This window comes from Protopterus annectens, chromosome 1.part2 (genome assembly GCF_019279795.1).
Source record: "Protopterus annectens isolate FY-2018-M chromosome 1.part2, PAN1.0, whole genome shotgun sequence".
Taxonomy (NCBI): domain Eukaryota; kingdom Metazoa; phylum Chordata; order Ceratodontiformes; family Protopteridae; genus Protopterus; species Protopterus annectens.
This window is the reverse complement of record NC_056727.1, coordinates 990,170,637-990,197,231: the sequence shown is the minus strand read 5'-3', so window position 1 is coordinate 990,197,231 and position 26,595 is coordinate 990,170,637. Positions and strand designations below refer to the sequence as shown.

The 26,595-nt window shown below is 43.0% G+C and overlaps 1 protein-coding gene across 1 annotated transcript in view; it reads left to right on the top strand.

Annotated features, from left to right (window-relative positions):
* Positions 1-26,595, top strand: part of LOC122792213 (protein argonaute-3) — a 1,955,650-nt gene that overhangs the window by 895,097 nt on the left and 1,033,958 nt on the right. Inside the window, exon 10 of the mRNA XM_044059953.1 lies at positions 4,417-4,539. Within this exon, the coding sequence (XP_043915888.1) occupies positions 4,417-4,539 (123 nt within the window). The remainder of the gene's footprint in view (positions 1-4,416; positions 4,540-26,595) is intronic.

Genomic DNA, 26,595 nt, shown 5'->3' with positions numbered 1-26,595 from the left:
ACAACACCTCTCAGTAAATCTGTGATGGATGTCATTTTGGAAGCCAGAAGGCCTAGTACTAGAAAATCTTATGCTGATAAATGGAAGAGATTCTTTGCTTGGAACCAGGCACAAGGAACGAACACAGCAAAACCAAATATCCCTCAGATTTTACAATACTTGACTGAGATGCTCGACAACGGCCTATCTTTTTCTTCAATAAAAATCCATGCCTCTGCCATCTCGGCTTATTACAACACGGAGCCTCCCCTCTTTTCTCATCCTTTGCTAAAACAGTATCTTAGAGGGGCCAAAAATGTAAGACCTTCCAGAGGATCACCAACTCCTTCATGGGACCTCAATTTTGTGCTGGAAAAACTCACCCTGCCACCTTTTGAACCAGCAGCTACTGCGGATATAAAACTTTTATCTTGGAAAACAGCTTTCCTCTTGGCAATCACTTCAGCAAGAAGGGTTTCAGAACTACAGGCCCTCATGGCTGTGGAGCCTTTTATTACAATTTACCCGGACAGGGTGTCCCTCAGGACCAATCCTTCCTTTATGCCTAAGGTGGTATCCAGTGTGGCTCTTAACCAAACAATTCACCTGCCAACATTTTACCCAAATCCGCAGAACAAGGGGGAGTGGATTCTGCATTCATTGGACATACACAGACAACTAAGATTCTACTTAAACAGGACCAAATCTCTAAGAAATTCTGAGCAACTACTTGTGGCATTTGCTTCGGGATCAGAGGGGAAGGCTATATCAAAACAGACTATTTCTAAGTGGATAACTGCATTCGTTTCTGCTACTAGCACCATGTTAAACCTGTGCCCAAGGGAATCGGGTCACATTCCATCAGGGCTGCCTCTACCTCAGCAGCCTTTCTCAGAGGAGTTCCAACCAAAGACATTCTAGAAGCTGCTACTTAGAGCTCTGTTCATACCTTCACAAAGCATTATCATTTAACTCTCTTCTCCAAATCCAGGGCAGGCTTTGCCACTGCAGTTCTGCAGGGCCTTATAGCCACTCCTAATGCTATTTAGTTCCATCCTCCCATCCATAGCTGTGGGATTCTACCCAAATGTAATGACTGCAACAGTGAAACATGAAGAACATAGTACAGTTGTGTACACTTACCATAAATGTAGATGTTTGAGTGTATTCACTGTTGCAGTCCGGGTTACCCACCCGTCATCCCCCTTTTCTATAACTTCTCTTTCCTTCACTATATTCTAAAGTGTTTGTGGTGTGTTTGCTTTTAGATGAAGGTAAAGTTTATGTTGCTAAAAGTGCATTTACATATATTGCTGTTTATTTATATATATATATATATATATATATATATATATATATTTTTTTTTTTTTTGCTCCACATTTGGGGGGCACCTGACATCTAGGGCAAGAAAAACTGAATAAAATAGTGTCGGCTGCATGTTTTATACCCCTAACGACCTGACGTCATGGAAGAGGAGACAGCAACCAACGCAGGACCCAAGACTTTGTTATTCAGGCCGACTGAGTGCAACCTGCCAGCAGATTACCCAAATGTAATGACTGCAACAGTGAATGCACTCAGACATCTACATTTATGGTAAGTGTACAGAACTGTACTTTCTGAGCACTGGTGCATGCAGACGTCACATTTATTGCCCATGTACCTGACAACACGTCTGACGCACCATCAGGGACTGGAAAAGCTTTGGAAACCTGGCCGAATAAGTGGATGTGAAGAAGGGTAAGCCCACTAGTGAATACTGCAACATGGAAGAGGACATCTATGGTTATGGTAAGATTTTACACAACTTTCCTTTTTCTCCAGTAAATTTCCGCCTCCTCTTGCTTATTCTCTGTATCCCTAATTGCAGTCATCCCTGTCATTAGAATCTCCTTTCTCCATTCTCTTGTTGGCTTAGATCTTAGAATAATTTCTGCTACTTTATAAAAGTACTTTATACATGTAATATTCTGTATGGCTGTTGCTGTTCAGCTTAAGTATCTACATCCAAAATCCCACTCTGTCCTTATGTATTTGTTGAACCCCACTGCTTTATTATCATCCCTTTCCACTTTGAATTAGCTTTCTGCTTGTTATGTATATGAGCCTTAACTGTGTAGCTCTAAAATGTCCCTTCAGATCAGGAATCCTAAACCATCTTGTGCTCTTGGAAGGATTAATTTATCACACTTGCCCTTTGCCCTCTTCTTCTCCTGGATAAAAATCCTTCAACTCTTTATTAATTACTGTTAAAAATATGTTCCCAGAAAATATGTTCCTAGTTACCTCTTTCTTCCCCATCACACCTCTAGCATTTGCTGTCTACCTGAGAAAAAATTCTTTGGGGTCTATTTGGGGTATAAAAATACCTATCTAAATACTTCCAAGCAAACATCTTAAATCTTCTGCACGTTGTTGCATAGTTGGGAGATATACATATATCCTTCATTGTTTCTTTGTGAGTTGCTTATCCAATCTCTCTTCCTGAGCCTTTCTGACTTTCTGTGATTGATTGTTATAGTTATCATGCAATATTTTGTATGCTGTGCTAATTATTCCTTTTTAGCAACAGTTTCTGTTCTAGATTGTACCAAACCACTCTATCAGTTCTGGTCATTCCCTTAGGATCCCCCTATTTATTTCTCTTTGCCTGTACTCTATCAATCCTTGATAGGGAAGGCAATCTCTAGCCTGCAGTCCAAATAAATTCTTAGCCTCTTCCCATTGTTACCTTTCCTCTCTAGTTATTTGCTCTGAATAACTTGGTTCATTTGCCAGTTTTCTACAGTAAATTCCAGCCCCCTCTTGCATATTGTCTGTATCCCTAGTTGTAGTCATCCCTATTGGCAGAATCTCCTTTCTCCATTCCCATGTTGGCTTAGTTCCTGGAATACTTTTTGCTACCTTATGAATATAATATTCTGTATGATTATTGTTATTCTCCTTAAAGGTCTGCAGATATTGCTGAACCATTTCTTGTGTGGGTACATAATTTATCGTCCTTGCCTTTGTTTTAGTTTAATTGATTTTGTATCCTGAACAGATTTGAAGCTGTATCAAAATGTTCTACAACGCTGTAATGTCCTTTTCTGGTTTTATCAGGTATAAAATAATATCATCTGCAGACAGATCCAGCTTTTCTTGACTGCCATACGAATTATATGCTTGAATTTCTGAGTCCCTTATTTTCTTTGCCAGTGGGTCTGATGTTGTCCATTTCATTATGCATCACAGATGGTTCCACATTGGAGGGATCATCTCAGTTTGCCTGGGAGTGTTTGGAGGTATCAGAGGATGAGCTGGAGACTAATGCTGCTGTCTTACTGCTGTTGTTATCCCCAGCACTACAAGCAGTTTTGAATATGGTTGAATAGATATTTGTGAATTAATTTATAAGGTTAACCTGTCACATGGATGGCAGAGACTCGAATTTCAAATCTGGAAGACAGGACATTTTTGGACTGGTGGATACTGCATGACCCATTATTATAATGGATCTACTTCCTATTATACTTCAGAACCAGTTGAGTGCATACACTGCTTAATCCCAACATTGACAGGTGATACTTAACACCCTTCTTGAAATAACTCAGTACTGCTATGTACAGATCAGCTCAGAAAGTACGTGAGAAAGTAGTTCTTGCAGCATTTGCTGCATCATACAAAGCATCACTTCGCCCATTCCCACTAAAAGAAGAGCTCCTGCTTTTGTGCTAAAATTATTACTTTTTTATTTTCATTATAGGAGCAAAGTACACAAATGCTAGGAGTTTGAGCTGGGAATTGCCTTTCTCTGTTTGTCTCACTCATCACCTTTTGTCATTCCCTAAATGAACTGTTTTATGTAAAAAGTCTCAAGAACAATTGAAGGCAAGGTACAAGAGATTATTTTGATTGCTGTGCCTCATTTACATGTGACATTTGATGCAGTAGGTGGAAACTATGGCTCCATATCATTGAAAGAATTTCAAGTCAACTGATCCAATAAGTGGACGTCAATGCGAGCTACAAGACCTCTTTTATAAAAGCTACTTTTTGGTGATTACCTCACATAGTTGTGTCATTTTCCCAGTCTGTGATATGGTCCCTTCATACTTTCTTGCCTTAAAGTTTGGCACCTCAAGGGTGCAGAAACTAAATTTTCATTTTGCGTATTCCCTTTTATATATATGTGTGTGTGTGTGTGTGTGTGTGTGTGTGTGTGTGTGTGTGTGTGTGTATATATATATATGTATATATATATATATATTACATTTTTTGAGAATTTGAGACCTAGGTAATGCATAGCTGTAAAAGTGCATGCAAATGCTGCTGTTGTAACATAAAAGTACTGTTGAGGACTGTTTTTGTTGCATGTTTCAGTAATACCTAAAATGTGTTAAGTTTGCAAGCGAATGTAATATGATTTATGTTATATTTCCTAATCTCTTCCTTAGGTCAGAAGTGCAAACTATGATGCAGATCCCTTTGTGCAGGAATTTCAGTTTAAAGTGCGAGATGAGATGGCCCATGTAACAGGACGTGTATTACCTGCACCCATGTTACAATATGGGGGAAGGGTAATTATCTTCTGTTGGTTGTATTTTTTTTTTTTTAAAGATTTTATAAGACAGCCCTTAGTGTTAATCATGACTGTGATCCTAAAGTTAATGCCATGTCTAAAATCGATTTCCTGGTTAGTTTCTTGGGAATTCACTGATTGTTTAGGACAGAGTTTACTGCAGACACTAAATTGTAACCTGTCACTTCTTTTGTTTAGCTTGGAGCACATTGCATTTGTTTTCTTTGGGGTTAATATAACTTAATTTTATTGAAAATAAAGTACACAGATGCAGTGTGATTTCCTTTTCCCAAATGGTATGAAGTAATCATGCATTTGTCAGCCAGATGTTTGGTTCAAGATTTGTAGTTCATTGAGCTTTGTTTTGACTCAGTGTCGTAAGTAGCTCTGAGACTGTACATTGTATGTGAACATTTTTGTTGCGGTTACAAAACAGCAGTTTACTTGTCACATGAAATGAGTTGAGTGTTAAATGTATCTGATTATGTTGGAAGGTTTATATTTTTAGCAGTTTGACATGTTTACCTTATACATTGCATTCTAGTTGACTTGTATTGTCTTTGGAGTGGGACATCACATTTTTTTATTTTCTTTTTCTGTCTCTGTTACCTGCCAGTTAGCAGCCCTCCTGTGACCCTTTGGCACATTTGTTCCCTCCATAGAGTGAGAACTGACCTATCCATTAATTTCCCTGTCTGGGAAGAATTTATCATAGAAGGCCATCATTTAGTCAACCATCAGATTGTTTTCTGCCCTAATCCATGATTTGCCTAATGGCAGCTGTCTGGTTTAGCCACAATACCAACTACTGGACATGCCCATCACCTGCAGCAATGTGTTTTTCCTGGCATGCATAGCCATCATGTCCCTTTTGCTGTTGGCATATCATTTTGCTGGTATACATCTAGCCTCCTCTGGATATCAAGTACAGCAGTGTCTCTAGCTGCCTTTCTCCTGCAGAATGGTGGGAAATGCTGTCCAGTCACTCCCATCCCCTTCTGCCAGACTCCTCCAGCCACTAATCTAACTTGGGTCACCTGTGTTGCACTTACAGCTTTCTTTATATTCCACGGAGCTGGATGCCATCAAATACAGATTAACACAAAAACAACTTTGTGAAGTTATGAATTCTGCAGAAGTAGATATATAATTCTCCACACCGACCTCTGCTTCAGGCAGAGATGATTGTTATGAATAGGTGTAGTATTGACCTTTAGTCTGCGTTCACCATGCACTGTATTGTATGCATTGCAATAAGCAGTATAGTATGAATGGAGAAGAAATTTTAAAGTTGTGAAACGAGATAGCCTCATCTGAATGTGTATGTGGTCACTGCCTGAAAAACGACATTGATTGGGTGTGGCTATGTTGCAGGCAAACTGTATAAAGTATAACACAGTAGTAAACGGATGTATTTGTTATTGTTTCATTTAAAAACTAAGTATATATATTAAAAATGTAATGACTGGTATATTGAAGTATATAGATTTTCATACTAAGGAGCTTGAGGGTACAGAGTACCAGAAAGCTGCTACTGTAATGGAAATTTCCTGCCATATTTGCAACAGATGTTAAGCTGTACTAAGGGGTATCAATTTACAGTTGTTAAAAAAAAAAAAAATGAAGTTCATTTTCATAAAGTAAAATCCAGGAGTTATACCCATGATTTTTAAAAGTAATTTACAGTCATTACCATTATTCCATTCTGATTTATTTTGTCCATCTGCATATATATATATATATATATATATATATATATATATATATATATATATATATATATATTTATATATATGCGCATGTGTGTATAAACTCTCAAAATTGTATCAGATTTTAAGCACAGGAGAGCAGACTGACAATATTATTCACTGTAAAGGTATGAAGAAATGCAAGTTAAGGTAAGTGAGTGCTCAGGCTTAAAATGACTGTGTTTTACTCTGACAGTCCAAATTTAAGATTTACCAGTATTTTCCTCAGAAAAATATGGGGACAAAAGTGACTGTCCTGGGTTATAATTTATCTATCCATCATGTTCCTCTTCCTAAAGTGAGCTGTGCGATACAGACCAAGAAAGGGGATGTGTATGCAGAGAGAGGAATAAAGATGAAAGAGGGATTTGGGTTGATATCACATTAGAAATTTCTCTTGAAGGAAAAGTAATCTGCATTACTAGTCTGGTAGTGTGTGGTAAGGGTTATTATATGGTAGGTAAATTCCAGTTAGTTTTCATCTTCAGAATTTGAGAAGGCCTGCCTTAGTTTTCAGAGTTAAAATCACATTGTTCTGCTTATGTTGGCTGTTTGCCACAGAAAGATAAAACCCACAGTGTAAGCCAGGCCATTGAGGACCATATAGTGACTTGCACACAGGAGGAACTGGCTAGAGAGGGCAGGAGTTTGGTCTGTTCAGACTTTCTCATCCTAATGAGATGGTAGTAGCAAAGTGCATTTCACTGCTTGCAGCCAGTCTATGATGTGTGTTATCACAGAAAACACAGTGGACTGTGCATTTTCATCCACCAGGCAGTGCAAATGTACGTTTGCTGCAATGTGTGTACACTTAGAAGACTACATTCATCATTTTCTCTAGCAGTGAAGATGTGCAGCTATTTAAGCTGCTGCAGAGACAGAAGTTAGGGCTGTGTAAAATCCAGATGGCTGCCTGAAGAATGGCTTTCCTTCACACACACACACACACACACACACACACACACACACACACACACACACACACACACACACACACACACACACAATCTCTCTCTTTCATTCACTCATAGAGTAGTATGTGTGTTAGTTAGATCACAGAGGCACTAATGGGTCAGCAGCGGTTGAGAGCAAAACAAAAAAATATTCTAATTTCAGAGGCAGAAACAGGATAGCTGAATGCCTACATAGGTTTCAATGGAAAGATAAACTAAAACTCACATGTGCAAGAATGTATTAAAAAGTACATAAATATGAATAATATTTGCATTTTTGTAAGTTCACAGAGTTGCTAGAAAGCATCAAGATATGTACTCTGTGCCCTTTTTTGTATTAACTGCCTGACCACTCTTAAAATGCTGTTGAAGGGAATTGTAATATTTTAAATAAGATGGAAAGCAGTAATAAAGTGTAAAAGCTTGAGTTAAGAGAGCTGTTTTGTAAAAGAAAGATGAAGTGCTGCAAGTACCATTGCCTGCAGTACAGGCAAGAAGTTACCTGGTCTGATGACTTTCATGGAAGCCCATTTTCTGGTATTGTGACAATAGCAGAGACCTGCTATTCAGAGTAAACAAACCATGGGGCACTTTCTGTAGAAGCGGCAAAATGGATGATGTAAGAGATGTAACTGTCTGTATGAAGAGAGACTTGTGTCTGAGTTGAAAACCTAATTCTTAAAACCCTAGCAATTTATACAAAACCATCAGTGCAAAAAAATTATTTTAAAAGACTAAGAAAATGAATTAAAACAGTGCTGTTTGCAGAGGAACCTGCACACAGGAGCTTTGCCCTCCCACAAGTCTCCCTTTCTTAGTATTCCTTAATCTTGCAACCTCAGAGACCGGGCCTGTACTAGTACATCCTGCATGGATGCTGGACCATTATCCAGCTCTACTAACACACCTGTCTGGGCTGCCTGCTATGGACCAGAAAGCCATGAAGTTGACCACTTGATTCCTCCACTTTCGGTCATTCAGATCATGTCACCCTCTCAAAAACAATCCACTGTAAAAATCTACCATAGCAAATGGAAGAGGTTTTCTCTCTAGCATATGTCAAGGGGTTTAGTGCAAATGTCAGCTATCTCAAAGTTTCATGTAGGTCAGAATGACAAATGTTCTTCCATATCACTGTTTTTTTTCAGCATTGTGTTTGGTTGTTGATAGTACACCTTCAATGTGCTCTTTGTATGGTCCATTCCTTTTTTTTTCAAATGCCTTTATTGAATTATCACTTGGGACACAGGCAAATTTCCATTTATATAAAAGTAATCAAACTGTTACAAGGTCACAGTTACAAACCTTATACTTCACATATGTCATATAACCTAAGCAATATTACATATATTATTCAATTCCTGCCTTTGTAAACAAGAAACATCTTTATTAAATCATCACTTATGACACAGACAATCATATATTTATGTAAATGAAAATAAACCACACAATTACAATCCTAGTTGCAAGCATTTTACATCATAAACCATACTGACACACTCCCAGTTGCAAACATTGTACATCACTTATAAGCTGCCCAGTCATTTTTCAGCCAAACATTACGTAGCTCATTTAAGTCCTGTCTTCTTTTAAACCTCATTCCTCCCCTGTATGTAATGTTCCCAAATTTCCTATTTTTTTTCTTCTGTAGTTTGCTCCTACTCTTTTCTAATGAACTCATTTCCAGTTGTTTTATCTGTTACTATGTTCACTACTTCTGGTATAGTTGGCTTAGAGTTTGAGTTCCATTTTCTAGTAATTGCTTTTTGGCAGCCAACATAATTAGACACAGCAAGGACTTATGTCTAGGCAATTCCACTTCCGATGCTGTATCATAGAAAAATCATCTCCCTTGTCACACCAGTCTACACACCCAGCATGTCTGACAATGCATCCCACAGGGAATCCTTAGTCTGCCAACTCACCGCACTTCCAGAAAATATGTTCCCAGTTACCACTTTCTTTCCGTTCACACCTCCAATATTTGCTGTATACCTGAGGAAAACTTCCCTAATTGGGGTATAAAATATGTATGTAAACATTTCCAAGCAAAAATCCTAAATCTTTTAGATTTTGTCGCGTATTTGGGAAACATGCATATATCTTCCCATTGTTTCTTTTTGAATTACTTATCCATTTTCTCTTTCCAATCCTTTCTAACCTCCACTGATTTATTCTTATAGTTATCATACAATATTTTATATGCTCTACTAATTATTCCTTTTTTAATGGCAGGTTCTGTTCTAGATTCTAATAAAAACTCTACCAGTACTGCTCTTTCCTTTAAGAACCCCCTAGTTCTTTCTCTTTGCCTATACTCTGATTTCAATCTTTGATAGGGAAGGCAATCTCTAACCTGCAGTCCATATAAATTCTTGGTGTCTTCCCATTCTGGCATCTTTCCCTCTCTAGTTATTTGCTCCCAATACCTTGGTTCCTTTGCCAGTTTTCTACAGTAAATTCCAGCCTCTTGTTGCCTATTGTCTATATCCCTAATTGCAGTCATCCTGTCAGCAGAATCTCCTTTCTCCATTCCCATGTCGGCTTAGTGTTTAGGATACTTTCTGCTACTTTATAGCTATAATATTCTGTATGATTATTGCTATTCTCCTTAAAGGCCTGCATCCAAAATACCTGTCTCTCCTACTTTCTTGACCCCCCCCCCCCCGTTTTATTATCATCCCTTTCCACTTTGAATTATAGATGTTAAGTTGTCTATCTCGCCTTCATTCTTGCTGGTTGGGTTCGGAGCTGATCCTCGGCTCCGACTCGGCCATCTTCAAAAGCTCGAGAGCTGCTTACTGGCTCGAGGCCCCCCTATATCCCATGATGCCTGGCGCTAGATACCCAGATCTTGTTTGCTGCTTCTGCTGCGAGGTTGTTTTACTGGCTCAGGTCGTATAAAACTTTATTATTATTGTATTTTCCTTGTCAAAACTGTCAGTTTTAGTGTAGAATTAGTCGTTAGATTAGACTGTATTATTGTAGTTAGTTTTCTCTAGTTTCCGATTACTTCTCCCCAAGAAACTCATTTAAGGGTAGAGAGTTTCCCCTCCCCCCTTCTCTCCCTTTCCTTACCTCAGAAAGGTTTTCCGTTTTAGTTAGAGGATAACCTTTTCTTTTTATCTTCCTTAAAAAAAATAAATAAATAAAAATAAAATAATTATATATATATATATATATATATATATATATATATATATATATATATATATAATTCCTTAGTATCACTGTTAGTGTTTAGTGATAGTTATCTATAGTTTGTAGTACTGCTTGTAGTTTTTTGGTTGTGGTAACTGTAGTCTGCAATTTTTAGTGGTTAGTACTTAACCTTTTGTGTGTGTTTCTTGTCCTTGGTTTTCTTCCAGGATGTCCAAGGATCCTAAACCGTCTGGATTCAAGAAGTGTGACTCATGCTGTCAGAAGATGTCTCTGACGGATGGTCATACTTCTTGTGTTTATTGTCTGGGCGCCGTGCACCTGCAGGACTCTTGCTCGATTTGCCATGCTTTCAGTCCAAGAGTCCTGCAGGAGCGCAAAAACAAATTGATTCTGAGGGGTTTGCTTAAACCTCAAGATTCACTGGCAAATGCTCAGCCCGTGAAATCTTCCAGGCCACCTAAACCTTTGGCTCCCAGTTCGGAGCCGTTGTTGGGTGAAGCCATACAATCCATCTCGGCTCCGGCTGGAACTGATGTTCCTCCCTCCCAGTCGGCTCCGACACGTTCCTCAGAGCCGTCTGAGAGTCAAAAAAGATCCAGGTCTCCTTCTCTGGAGTCGATACGTTCGGCTCCGAAGTCGCCACTGCTCCAGTTGGAGCGTAGTCATCACTCATCCCACTCTTCTCGGTCATCTAGACTTTCGGACCTTGACTTAGAAAGAGTGGTCAGTAGGCTGTTAAAATTGCAGGCCCTAGCCAAAATGTTGTCCAGCCCCCCTCATCAGATGGCTCCATCCACAGCTGTAGATATTCCTCCTCCGACTCATCCTATGAGCTTGGAGCCGGAGTTCATTGGGGTCTGAGTCGTGGAACCGTCATCTCCGATACCCTCTCCTTCGGTTCCGTCGTCGGCTCCGATCCCTTCCGTGGTACCTTCCCTGGAGGGATCTGGGCGCCGAGACTTCCTCGTCGGCTCCGAGGGGGTGAGTGGCATTGGACCCTTTTCCGACCCCGCTCTCCCCCTCAGGGCTTTGGCTCAGGTGAGCTCGGCTCCCACATCTGCCTCGGAGCTGTCCCCCTCGGTTGGGGAGGGGTTCTGGTTTCTTCGGAACTGAAGCCCTCTCTGCGTCTGGGCAGGGACGCCTTTGAGGTGATGAGGAGTGTACTGGCCCCAGAGCCAGTCCCACGATCGACCCCATCGGCTCCTCCCCCTAGGGTGCCTGCGTCAGCCTCTGACCCTCTTCCAGACCCCAAGCATGGGGATCCAGCGCTCCAGGACACCCCCTTGGGTGTATCCTCCTCTTCTGAGGCCTCCCCTGATCATTCAGAGGAGCCACCTCACAAGAGGAAATGCAAGAGAAAGCATGTTGACTCTCCCGAGTCTATCACATCGGATACCGACTTAGAGGAGTGGGAAGGGTCCCCAAGATCCCCCTCTGAAGATGTCTCATTCTAAGACATCCTTGAGATGCTTAGGCAGAGGGGGAACTGGACTGCCCTAAGCCTTTCCGAGGATGAGTCGGTATTCCTGGATGCGTTTGGATCCCGACCTTCCACCTCCTGGGTGTCTCTGCCTTTCGACCCACTGATATCTGTGGTGGCTCGGAAGGTGTGGATGGCTCCAGACACAGTGGAACCAACCCCTGGAAGACCTGCCAAATTCATTACTGCACCGCAGGACAAACAGTTCTTGACCAAAGGTGTCCCCGTTGATGCCATAGTGGTAGCGGTGGCCACAAAGAAGGAGTTGGCTGAAACTTCTTCATCTGTCCATCCCCCTAACAAGGAGTCCAGGATGATATACAGATATTGGAAGTGGATGTTCTCTTCAGCGACCTTTTCCATGTGGTCCCTGAATTACCTGTGCCACTTTACCCGTCTTCAGAGGGATCTCCTGAAAGAGCTTGGAGATACCCTTCAAGATCCATCAGCTGAGGGGGCCCAGGCTAAGGCAGCCTCCCAGCTGGCGACTCTTAATTCAGTGGTAAACTCCTCCATGAGGCTCATTTCGTATTCAGCCGATGGTGCGAGTAGTGCCGCAGGCACAGGCATGGCCCTAAGGAGGCACGCTTGGATGCAGCTATGTAACTTTGCGGAACCTTTCAGAGCATCTTTCACCAACACCCCTTTCGATGGTTCCTCTCTCTTTGGATCACAGGTGAAGGATACCCTTACCAGGTGTGAGCAGGAAGGCAAGACTCTCTCTCTGCGTAGGAGTTCATTTTTCCAGTCGTTCCAGACCGTATCCTAAGGGTCAGAAGAGTGGAAAGATGTGGTTCCGGAAATCCCAAGGAGCCTTGCCGGACACACGTGGTGAGTTCCCATCCAGGGGCAGAGGAAGGAACAATAACAGATGCCGCCCTCGTGGCAGAGGGGGTCCGCAAAATCAGGGCAGCAGAGAATCTTTCTCTGAGAAGCCCTTCCAGCATGCCTGAAGGGTTGCCCGGCTGCCCACCTCTGGAGGCAGTCAGGGGAAGATTATCGCTGTACCCAAGAGCCTGGCAAGACATAACACAAGACAAATGGGTACAGTCCGTCATATCCGGAGGCTACAGAATTCCCTTTGTTCACGCCCCCTTAAGATCAAACAAGTCCCTTCCAGATGTTCCACCTAATCTAATGGACCAAGCAGTTTAAGAAGTCTCAAAACTGCTAAGAAAAAGGGCCATCCAGCAAGTCCCAGCAGACCAACAAGGATCCGGAATTTACTCAAGGTTCTTTTTGGTACCAAAAAAGACAGGGGACTGGAGACCCATTCTGGATCTCAGCAGACTGAACAGGTCTGTACAAAGAACGAAGTTCCGGATGGTCACGCTACAGTCCATTTTGCCCTTCCTGGGTCAGGACAATTGGATGTGCTCTATAGATCTTCAGGATGCGTACTACCACATCAAAATGGACAGATGCTCCAGAAGATTCCTTCGCTTCCGGCTGGGAGCCAACCATTATCAGTTCAGAGCTCTGCCCTTTGGTCTCACCACAGCCCCCAGGGTGTTTACCAAATGTATGGCAGTAGTTACCGCTCACCTGAGATGGCAAGGATTCCAGGTGTTTCCATATCGCGATGACTGGCTCCTCACTGCTACCACCAGACATCACCTTCTGCGAGCCAGAGACTACACTATCGACACTTGCTCCAGGCTAGGTATCACAATAAATTTTGAAAAGTCTGCATTGTCGCCCTGTCAATCTATCACCTTTATAGGCGCAAATTTAAATACCAAAGACATGTTAGCGAGCCTCCCACCAGACAGGGTGTTAGTGAGCCGTCAGCATGTGAAGATTTTATTAGCATGCAAAAGAATTCAAGCCAGGTTTATCCTTCAAACTTTGGTTCTCATGGCAGCAGCGATCGTACTTGTCCCTCTAGCTCGTTTTCACATGAGGATTCTCCAGTGGCTTCTTTTCACCCAATGGTCCTTCCAACAGCTTCCCATGTCTTACATGATTATGATCACACAAGCATGCAAGAAGCACCTTGCGTGGTGGATGGGTCTCCACATCAGTGCTCCACGACAGACCATTTGTTCTCCCCCCTCCAGTTGCTACAGTGACCACGGACGCCTCCCTGATCGGGTGGGGGGGGCATTATCAGGGCAGAACAGTCCAAGGCACCTGGCAACCTCACGAGTACCATCTGCACATAAATGTCTTGGAGATGAGGGCTGTGCTCTTAGCGTTGCAGGCTCTTCAGGACTCTCTTCCTACCTGGACAATTGCAGTTCAAATGGACAATATGTCTGTAGTGTGGTACATCAACAAGCAGGGCGGAACCAGGTCCCACCCCCTGTGTTGAGAAGCAGTCAGACTCTGGCAGTGGGCGATCTCTTCCCAACGGTTTCTGATTGCAACGCACATCCCTGGGAGGTCCAACGTCACAGCAGACAGACTGAGCAGATCAATTCTCATGCCTCACGAGTGGTCTCTGAACCAGGTAGTTGCGGACCAAATCTTCCGCAAATGGGGCCAACCTTGCTGCGACCTTTTTACGACTCCCTTCAACAGCAAGTGCAGCAATTTCTTCTCTCTTCTTCCACTTCCCGGGCACTCCCCCAGAGATGCTCTAGTCCACGATTGGCCTCAGGGACTTCTTTATGCATTCCCTCCTTTTCCCCTAATCCTGAAGCTTATTCAGAAAGCTACCGTATTGGGCTGCAAAATGATCCTCATTGCTCCTTACTGGCCTCGACAAATATGGTTCCCGTTCCTGCATCACTATCTTCTCGAGCAGCCTTGGACTCTGGACCTAGTTCCAGACCTCCTGATTCATCAATCGGGCGGGCTGCACCAGTCCCTACGCTCTCTCCAGCTAACGGCTTGGTTACTCCACTTCCACCTTTAGCCACGCTTCCAGATATCTCCCCCTTTGTGCGCAAAATCATTTTGTCATCACACACGTCTACGACTAGAAAAACTTACGTTAGTAAGTGGAAACGTTTTTCTTCCTGGGCAGAGGCTAAAAGTATAGACCCCTTTTCAGCCCTTGTACACTACATTTTGGAACTTCTTGCGGAATTCTTCCATGCTGGGTCCGCTTCCGCTACAATTAGAGTTCAGTTAGCTGCAATTTCAGATTTTCACATTGGCCTGTCGGAAAACAATATCATGTCTCATAAGCTGTGTAAAGCCTTTCTCAAAGGAACCACTCTGCTCAGGCCCCCAGTGAGAGACCCTCCATCACCGTGGGATCTAAATTTGATTTTAGCTTCTCTAATTTTGCCCCCTTTCGAACCTGCAGCTTCTTATTCATTGAAGTTCTTATCTTGGAAAACCCTTTTTCTGGTAGCTATTACTTCAGCCAGAAGAGTTTCGGAACTACAGGCTCTTTCTATCCATCCCCCATACCTCGTGTTCCATAATGACAGGGTTGCTCTTAGGACTAATCCGTCCTTCCTTCCTAAGGTCTCTTCAGAGAGTAACTTGAATCAGTCCATAGACCTTCCTGTGTTTTTCCCTAATCATTCCAACAGAGCGGAATATAAGTTGCATCAGTTAGATGTTCACAGGCAGCAACGCTTTTATTTGCATAGAACCAAGGATATTAGAAAATCAGATAAACTTTTCCTGTCTTATGCAGTAGGTAAACAAGGTCTTCCGGTCTCCAAACTAACCTTATCCAGGTGGTTGACTTCTATCATCACTTTCATGTATCAACTGAGGAATAAAGAATTGCCAGTTAAACCAAAAGGTCACTCCACCAGAGCTTTAGCTACTTTGGTGGCCTTTCAGGCTAGGTTTCCCATGGAATCTATTTGCGCTGCGGCTACATGGGCCAACCCACATACTTTCATTTCTCATTACAAGTTGGATTTGGTTTCCAGGAGCAGAGCTGATTTTGGTTCCACTGTTCTAAAGAGTCTTTTCCAATGAGCCACCCAGGATTTTAGGTGCTAGGGACACTGTCCCAACCAGCAAGAATGAAGGCGAGATAGACAACTTAACAGAAAGAAGTTATGTACCTACCATAACGTTCCATGTTAGTTGTCTTCTTCTCGCCTTCTTTCTTGCGTCCCACCCTCCATCCCCCTATCCTAGTGGACCGAGAAGAGTTCTTCTTGATTTTTCACTGGCTGAGTCTTCTCTGGCTATTCCTTTCTGACTAGTAGTCTCTCCAGTAGGATTTATGCATTCTAGGATAGGATTCCTTTATTATTATGTCTGCAGTTAGACTTACCAAATGAGATCTGGGTGTCTAGCGCCAGGCATCATGGGATATAGGGGGGCCTCGAGCCAGTAAGCAGCTCTTGAGCTTTTGAAGATGGCCGAGTCGAAGCCGAGGATCGGCTCCGAACCCAACCAGCAAGAAAGAAGGCGAGAAGAAGACAACTAACATGGAACATTATGGTAGGTACATAACTTCTTTTTTTCTGCTTGTGCTATGTATAGGAGTCTTAACTGTGTTACTCTGAAATACCCATTCAAATTGGGTAATCCCAATCCCAATCTGCCCTATTTTACTGGAAGATTCAGCTTATCCCACTGGACTCTCGCTATCTTCCCCTCCCAGACAAAGTCATTCAGCTCTTTATTAATTGCTAGCCACAACTTCTCTGGATGATAAAAATATGCCTGATCTATGTATAGCACTGAGACTAAAAATATTTTAACTGCTTGTATTTTGCCACTGGGGATGCGCAAGCCAGTGCATGTCTTTGTGCCGGTCCCAAGCCTGGATAAATGGGGAGGGTTGCGTCAGGAAGGGCATCCGGCGTAACATTTTGCCAAATCATACATGCAGACAACAGTACAGAAATACATACCGGATCAGTTGAGGCCCAGGTTAACAACAACCGCCACCAGTACTGTTGGCCAACAGGGTGCTGGCGGAAATTGGGCTACTGTTGGCTTTAGGAGGAGAAGAGGGGGAAGGCATGCCCGAAGGCAGGTAAAGGCTAGGACTGTGATAGTGAGGGTCAGAACTTTGAATGTTGGCAGTATGACTGGTATAGGGAGAGAGCTAGCTGATATGATGGACCGAAGGAAGGTTGGTATATTGTGTGTGCAAGTGACCAGATGGAAGGGGAGCAAGGCTAGGTGTATCGGAGGTGGTTTCAAATTGTTTTATCATGGTGTGGATGGAAGGAGAAATGGCATAGGCATTATCCTGAAGGAACAGTATGCTAAGAGTGGTTTGGAGGTGAAAAGAGTGTCGGATAGAGTAATGTTTATGAAGCTGGAAGTTGATGGTGTAATGATGAATGTTGTTAGTGCATATGCTCCACAAGTTGGGTGCAATGGATGAGAAAGAAACATTTTGGAGTGAGTTGGATGAAGTGATGATGACTGTACCCAAGGGTGAGAGACTGGTGACTGGAGCAGATTTCAGTGGGCATGTTGGTGAAGGGAACAGAGCGGATGAGGAAGTGATGGGTAGGTATGGTGTTAAGCAAAGGAATGCAGAAGGTCAGATGGTAGTGGATTTTGCGAAAAGGATGGACATGGCTGTGATTAATACATATTTTAACAAGAGGGAGGAGCATAGGGTGACATACAGGAGTGGAGGAAGATGCACTTATGTAGAAGGGCCAGTCTGAAGGAGATTGGAGGCTGTAAAGTGGTGGCAGGGGAAAGTGTAGTTAGGCAGCATAGGATGGTGGTTTGTAGGATGACATTGGTGATCAAGAAGAGGAGGATGAGTGTGAGGGCAGCACCAAGGATCAAATGGTGGAAATTGAAAAAGGGTAATTGTGAGGTGATGTTCAGGGAAGAGGTAAGACAGGCACTGGGTGGTAGTGAAGAGTTACCGAATAGCTGGGTAACTACAGCAGAGCTAGTAAGAGAGATGGCTAGAAAGGTGCTTGGTGTGACATCTGGTAAGAGGAAGGAGGACAAGGAGACCTGGTGGTGGAATGAAGAAGTACAGGAGAGTATACAGAGAAAGAGGTTGGGGAAGAAGAAGTGGGATTGTCAAAGAGATGAAGAAAGTAGACAGGAGTATAAGGAGATGAGGTGCATGGCAAAGAGAGAGGTGGCGAAGGCTAAGGATAAGGCGTTTGAAGAGTTGTATAAAAGGTTGGACACTAAGGAGGGAGAAAAGGACCTGTACCGATTGGCTAGACAGAGGGACCGAGCTAGTAAAGATTGCAGCAAGTAAGGGTGATAAAGGATAATGAGGGAAACATACTCACAAGTGAGGAGAGTGTTTGAGCAGATGGACAGAGTACTTTGAGGGGTTGATGAATGAAGAGAATGAGAGGGAGAGAAGGTTGGATGATGTGTGGATAGTGAATCATGACATGCAGTGGATTAGCAAGGAGGAAGTAAGGACAGCTATGAAGAGGATGAAGAACGGAAAGGCTGTTGGTCCAGATGACATACCTGTGGAAGCATGGAGGTGTTTAGGTGAAATGGCAGTGGAGTTTTTAACTAGATTGTTTAATGAAATCTTGGAAAGTGAGAGGATGCCTGAGGAATGGAGAAAAAGTGTTTTGGTACCGATTTTTAAAAATAAGGGTGATGTGCAGAGCTGTAGTAACTACAGAGGGATTAAACTGATCAGTCACAGCATGAAGTTATGGGAAAGAGTAGTGGAAGCTAGGTTAAGAAGGGAGATGATGATTAGTGATCAGCAGTATGGTTTCATGCCAGGAAAGAGCACTACAGATTTGATGTTTGCTCTGAGAGTGTTGATGGAGAAGTACAGAGAAGGTCAGAAGGAGTTGCATTGTGTCTTTGTGGATTTAGAGAAAGCATATGGCAGGGGGCCTAGAGAAGAGTTGTAGTATTGTATGAGGAACCCAAATAATTGTAGCAAACTGGTGAAAATAAAAACTAAAAACCACAAATTCACCAGTAGGACTAGTAGACACAAGTTTATTTTTCAGGTTAAGCGCTTTCATCAAAGTAAAATTGACTTCCTCAGAACAATATACAAACAGTCATGTGGATTTAAATATTTTACACTGTCACAGGATAGGTGAGGAATCCCACCAGTCAAACAAAAGATCTCTTGAATAAATTAATACCTTAAAGGCATACACTATAAACACTACAAATACAATAAAATACATTTCTGTGAAGACATTATATACAATTAAACACTTTCCGCTCTTTCTTTTAAAGCAGGCAAGACAGATATAAAATCATTTAATCCTGGACACAGATTAGCTGCCAAACGAAGCTGCCACATCAGTTCCCTCTTGTTTAAAGTGTTTTTCCAGTTGCCAACCCTGGGGTTTATTTCAGTGGTATCTAATATCCCAAACTTAAAGCCAGAAAAATTAACACATATTTTACTATGCCTAAATAAGGCATTGGTTTCTTTTGAATTCTTAATGTCATATAAGTGTTCATGTATCCTGGACCTGAGAGCCCTCTCAGTTTTCCCAACATAAAACCCCGGGCAGGAATTACACTTTGCCAGATAAACTATTTTGCTAGTCTGACAGTTACCTTTTTTGAAAAACACTGTGTCCTGGTTGACATTATCAAGTTTCAGACTAGCAACCGAAAGTATATATCTACACTGTGTACAACAACCACAGGCTTTGGTGAATTCATTAATTTTTTCACTACTATTGTTCATGTTACCCTCCAAGGTAAGTTTCAAGTTGCGGCCAACTTTAGTACAAAAAATAGGCTGTTCACCCACTGCTTGTAAACTATTAGGGTCACCCCTAAAAATATTCCAATTCTTACAAAGTGTATTTCTGATGCCATTATAATGTGTACGATATTGCACCACACATGCCTGGTAGAAGTTATGGGTAGAAAACTCTGTTGTTTCACAATTTTTGGTTTTAGAAAGACGTCTACCTAGTAGAGGTTCATATTTAGAACCCCACTCTCTCAAAACCTCTTGTAAAATACCCTCTACAAATACTAGTGAATAATATCTCTCCAGAAACATGTTCCTCAGGTCACTGAATTCCTTAATGACGTCCTCAAAATGGGAAATCATTCTAGAAATTCTGATTGCCTGTCCCTTGACAATACTTTTTTTTCTGGTATAGTGGGTGGTGACTATGGAAATGGAGGTAGGAATTACAAAAAGTTTTCTTTCTATACACCTTGGATCTAAAACAAAGCATAACTTTTCCCAGAGATAAAACAACTGGAATTGAGATTGTTAGAAAAGGGTAGGAGCAAACTACATAGGAAAAAATGGGAATTGTGAGAACAATACATACAGGTGAGGAATGTTAGCAACTGGGAGTGTGTCAGTACGGTTTGTGATGTAAAATGCTTGCAACCAGGATTGTGTCGGTGTGGTTTGTTTTCATTTATGTAAATGTATGATTGCCTATGTAGTAAGTAATGGTTTAATAAAGATGTTTCTTGTTTAAAAAAAAAAAGGCAGGAATTGAATAATTTATGTAATATTGCTTAGGTTATATAATATATAGCAATATACACGAAATCCAATGTTTGTTATATTAATGTAGTTTGGTTACTTTTATACGAATGTAAATTTGCCTGTGTCACAAGTGATAATTCAATAAAGGTGTTTGTAATAAAAAAAAGAAAAAGCCTCCAATGAAGCCAGTTCTGCCTTCTTGGGACCTCTGTTTTGTTCGTGAAAAATTGACTCGGGCTCCTTTTGAACCTGCTGCTTCAGATCCCTTGCAACATTGTACGGAAGATGGTTTTTCTTTTGGCCCTCACTTCAGACAAGAGAGCAGTTGAGCTTCAGGCTCTCCTGCCTGTTCCTCCTTTTTTTAGTTTTTCACCGAGACAAGGTTTCTCTGCATACTAATTCTTCTTTTATGCCCAAGGTGGTCAATGAACTATTAGTCTGTTCATCTTCTTTCCTTTTTTTTCTCTGTAGTTCGCCAGTGAGAAGGTCTTTCACACCTAGGATTTGCATAGGCAGCTCAGATAATATTTGCATAAAACTAAGGTTATTTTCAAATCTGAGCAGCTTTTTGCTTCTTTTCATTCCAGCATTTTCAGTTTAGCTGTTTCTAAGCAAACCATTTATTCCTGGATTTCTTAGGCCATTTATTATTCTAATTCTTTTCATGGTAAATGTTTTCCCTCATGTTTAAAGGCTCATTCTACCAGGGTTGTTGCTTCCTCTGGTGCTTTTTTTTCAAAGGGCTGGATACCAATTCCATCCTTGAAGGTACCACTTGGTCTTTCTGTTCATACTTTCACTAAGCATTACAAGGTGGATGTTATCTCCAGGGCTTTGCCAGGGCTGTCCTGCATGGGTTTTTGGAGGGTTCCCCAGTGTCATCCTTCTCCCAAGTTTCCTCTTGAGCTTTTGTTCTCTCTTCTGTTAGGAATACTGCAACAGTGATATGGAAGGACATCGTGCATCCTTCCATTCACTGTTTCAGTATTTGCTCCCTCCCTCCTGTCCCCTCTGCTCTAGCCTGTTGTTTCTTGCCCTCCTGGCCAAGGGGTTTATTCTCCCTTTTCACCTTCTGGATGTAGAAGGTTTTCCTTGTCCCTAGAGATTCTGTTCTTTCTGGGATTTTTCTGTTCTGAATTTGTGCATCGATACTTTGCCTTTATGGCCTATGCCTTATGCAAGGAGTGTATGTGTGACGTAGCACCTGTAAGTACTAAAGGCTTTGGTATGCTGACGGAACATTAGGCTATCCTTGGCAGGAGATCCCTTCTGTTAGGAATAAAGCAACAGTGAAGAGAAGGACATCTACTGTTATGGTAAGATTTTACACAACTGTTCTTTCTGTAGCTTCTTGAAGGCAGCCTTTCTTCTACAGCCACCTGTATTACCATTATGTTACAGGCATTGACCCAACCACCTTTTGAACTGGCAGCATCAGTCAATTTGAAATTTCTCTCTTGGAAAACAGTTTTTCTGGTAGAGGTCACTTCAGCCAAATGGATTTCAGAGATGCAAGCAGTTTCATGCAAGCCCCCCCGTATTTGGTCTTTCACAAAGATAGCTTCTTTAAGAACTAATGAATCTTTCCTTCCCAGAGTGGCATTCGAGACTAATTTAAATCAGTCAATAAACCTACCGGTTTTTTGTCCAAGGTTCTTGAACAAAGATGAATACATCCTACGTATGCTGGGTATTCATCGCCACCTTGGGTTTTACCTTCATAAGACCAAACCATTCAGGAAGTCAGATTAGTTGGTTGTGGCATTCTTGAAACAAATTGGACAAAGCAGTGGCTAAGGTTACTCTGTCTAGATGGTATCTGAATACATCTTCGTTTACAATAAAATGCGCTTGTCTTTACAGTCTAAACCTAAGGCTCATTCCAAAAGGACAGTAGCCACTTCAGCAGCATTTGCCAGTAGACTACCTGTTGATGATATTTGTGCAGTGGCTACTTGGGTCAACAGTTTACACCTTTGTATCTCACTACAAGTTGGATGAACAATCTAGATTATATTCCTGTTTTGATATTACCATCCTGAGGAATATTTTTACTTGCTACCACCTTGGCATGTCAACTTGGGGAATCTGCCTCATACTTGAATCTGATAGAAATAGACAACATCGAATATGAAAGTTATGTATTTACCTTAACAATAAAACCACATTGTCTGATTTTCATCCAGTTCAATTTCCCTCCTATCTGCCCCTTTCCATATTGCCATCAATGGGTTTGTGGTGACCCAGTTTGTCTTTGGCATACCCTGCCTGTGAGTATTCCTTACTGATTTGTTCATAACCTTGCCATTTGTTCATATCTTTTGCATTTAGTCTTGAACAGGAGTTATATGATTATTGTACACATGTATTAGTTTAGATATGGATATTGTATCTTTATGGGGAGGCAAACTCAATCTGAGGTACTGAGGTGGAGTTCAGAGAGTTTATTTTTAGGGGAGAAGTCCGAGCCCCGGAACAAAAGAGGATCAGAATTGGTTTTGAGGTAGAATCTAGTCAGATCTGACAACCCATATTTGAAAATCAGACGTGGATCTTTTGTTATGGTAAGTGTATAATTTTGGCTTTTGAATGTTGTAGATAAAAGAACTGGAGGTGGGATCTTAAGAAAAGGAAAGGATCAAACTTTGTAGAAATAAATAGAATTTATAAGAATAATACATGCAAAATAATGCTGCAGAAAAGGAGTGGGTTTAAGGGAAAGCAGGAATTGAGCAATTTATGTAATGTTGCAGTAAATAAATATCGCTAAAGAGAAAACGTGTAATGTTAAGTTGTCAATCTCGCCTTCATTCTTGCTTGATGGTTCGGAGCCGATCCCTCGGCTCCGACTCGGCACTTGCTAAGCTCGAGAGTCACTTTTACCAGCTCGAGGCAGCCCCATATCCCATGATGCAAGGCGGTAAGTACCCAGATCTCGTTTGCCGCTTCGCTTATGAGGTCCTCCTTTTACCAGCTCCTGGTAAGTGATTCACTACTTTGATATTTAAGCCCCTTTTTTTCTAAAACCCTTTAATTTTTAGTTTTAAGTTAATTATATAGATTTTCTGACAGAAAATCCCTGTCTCTACTAATTTTTTTAGTCAAACTTTACCCATCCCATCCCCCCCCTGTTAGGGTGTGTGTGTGTGTTTTTCTAGTAATACCTTTTTGGTATTTTATTTAATTTAATTCTTTGACTGGTGTGTGTGTGTGTTGTGAAACACCATGTCAAAGGAGAGGGTCTCAGGCTTTAAGAAGTGTGACTCGTGCTGTCAGAAGATGTCTCTGACAGACGGTCACACTTCTTGCCTGTATTGCCTGGGGCCTCTTCACCTGCAGGACTCCTGTGCTATTTGTCATTCCTTCAGCCAGAGAGTCCTGCAGGAAAGACGAAACAAGCTGATACTTAGGGGCCTTCTTAAGCCGGAGGGCTCTCCGGCTAAGTCGGCTCCATCTAAATCAGCCAAATCTTCCAAGGCCCAGGCTTCTGTGTCCCAGCCTGCGGCCTTGGCTCCGACTCGTTCTGAGTCGAGATCGGCTCCGGCTGGAGCTGATTCTGGCTTAACTAAGCCTTCGGCACCGATGGCTATCGGTGCCGATTCTGCATCGACCACTTAGGTGTCGGCTCCGATCGGTTCCGACCACCATGTGGCACAGGCATCGGTGTCGGCTCCGATCGGCTCCGACACCGTTACTTTTGTGGCTGTATCGGCTCTGTCGGCTCCGATAAGTCTTCGGCTCCGACAGGATCTATAGTATCGGTTCCGATGGCTCATTCCAGGAAGAGGTCGAGGTCTCCTTCCTTGGAGCCGATACTTTCGGCTCCGGCTTCACCTCTCCTTTCGGAACGGAGCCATCGGAGCCGATCTTCAAGGTCATCCAGACTTTCAGACCATGACCTAGAGAGAGTGGTCAGCAGATTACTTAAGTCACAGGTACTGGCCCAAATGTTACATAGTCCGTTTCAACAGACGACTGTTGGTCCACACCCCGTTACAGTTCCTCCTTCAACTCTACCCCAGAGCTTGGAGTTGGAGTCTTCGGGAATGGTTACTGCTACGGCTGGAGGACAGATACCCCCTTCTGTTCCTTCAGCCTCTACTCTTATCTCCTCTTTGAGACCTTCCTTAGAGGGATTCGGTGGTCGGGCTTCCATGGTCTCCTCCGAGGGGTGAGTGGCATCGGACCCTTGTCCGAACCCGCTCTTCCCCTTGGAGCCTCGACCTTGGTGAGCTCGGCTCCGACATCTGCCTCGGAGACTTCCCTTGCGGTGGTCCCGGGAGTCCCGAGTTCTTCGGAACGGGTTCTCTCGGACCTGCCTGGGAGGGAGCATTCGAGGTGATGAAGAGTGTGCTGGCCACTGGTATCAGTCAGCAGTCTGTTCCGTAGCTCCTCCCTCTATAGTGCCTGTTGACATCTCTGCCACTTCTCTTGCTACAGGACCCAGAGATCCTCCGCCTCAGGTTTCCCCATTGGGAATTTCCCCTCTTCCGAGGATTCTCCTGATGTTTGGAGATCCTCCTAGGAAGAGGACTTGTAAGAGGAAACATGTAGACTCCCGAGTCTGTCACTGGATACTGACTTTGATGAGTCAGAGGGATCCCTAGATCCCCTCTGAGGATGTCTCCTTCTCAGACATCCTAGAACTCCTTAAACAGAGGGGAAACTGGCCCACCAACAATCCCTCTGAGGATGAGTCAGTATACCTAGAGGCATTTGGATCTTGGCCCTCCACCTCCTGGGTGTCTCCGCCTTCGACCCCTTATGCAAGTTATTGCCCGAAGGCGTGGGCAGCTCCTGACTCTGTAGAGCCAGTCCCTAGGAGGCCTTCAAAATTTATCACTGCCCCAGGTGACAAGCAATTCCTCACTAAGGGTGTCCCCGCTGATGCCATGGTGGTGGCTGCTGCCACCAAGAAGGAACTTGCAGATCCTTCCGTCCATCCATCCTCCTAATAAGGACTCTAGGACCATGGATAGGTACAGTAAGCGGATGTTTTCCTCAGCGACCTTTGCTATGCGTTAAGCTGAATTACCTATGTCACTTCACCAGACTCCAGAGGGATATCCTCAAGGAGCTGGGTGAAGTAGTACAGGATCCTACAGCTGCAGGAGCTCAAGAAAAGATTGCTTCGCAGCTAGGAACCCTTAATTCCATTGCAAACTCCTCCATGCGGCTAATATCATATGCTGCTGATGGAGCGAGTAGAGCCGCAGGTACAGGTGTGGCTCTTAGACGCCAAGCCTGGATGCGGCTATGTGACTTTGCAGATCCCTTTAAGGCGTCCTTCACAAATTCTCCCTTTGATGGGTCAGCTTTGTTTGGCCCTCAGGTGAAGGAAAGTTTGACCAGGTGCGAACAGGACGGCAAGACTCTTTCTGCTGTAGGAGTCCGTTTTTCCACCCCTTCTAGACCTTATCCCAAAGGACAGAAAGGTGGAAAAATGTGGTTCCGTAAATCCCAAGGAGTCACGCCGGATTCACGTGGTCAGTTTACCCCTAGAGGCAGAGGGGTAACAACAACAGACGCTCTAGAGGCAGAGGGGTCCAAAACCAGGGAAACAGAGAGCCTCTCTGACAAGCCCCTTCAGCATCCCTGAGATGTTGCCCGGCTGTCCCTCCTTGGAGGCAGTCGGGGGAAGATTATCACTGTACCCAGAAGCCTGGCATTCCCTCACTCAAGACAGATGGGTACAGTCGATCATATCCAAGGGTTACATAATTCCTTTCGAGGAAAGTCCTTTCCCTCAAATTCCCTTCCAGATGTACCACCGGTCTAAGGGAAATTGCAGAGTTAGAAGTCTCAAAACTACTGCAAAAAGAGCCATTCAGCCAGTTACAACAGACCATTCAGAGCCGGAATCTACTCAAGGTTCTTTTTGGTCCCCAAAAGACGGGAGACTGGAGACCAATATTGGATCTCAGCAGACTCAACAAGTCTGTGAGGAAGACAAGATTCCGAATGGTCACTCTTCAGTCAATTCTGCCCTTCTTACAGAAGGACAACTGGATGTGCTCAATAGATCTTCAGGATGCGTACTATCACATCAAAATTCACAGACGCTCCAGGAGATTTCTCCGCTTTCGGCTGGGGTCCAGTCATTTCCAGTTCAGAGCCCTGCCCTTTGGTCTCACTACAGCCCCCAGAGTGTTCACCAAATGCATGGCAATGGTCACGGCTCACCTGAGACGTCAAGCATTCCAGGTGTTTCCGTATCTCGACGACTGGCTCCTGTCAGCCACCACCAGGCATCAGCTTATTCAAGCCAGGGATTACACAATAAATCTTTGTTCTCATTTGGGCATCTCGATCAACTTCGAAAAGTCATCCTTATCGCCCTGCCAGTCTATTACCTTCATAGGCAAACTTAAACACTGTTCGGATGTCAGCTACCCTT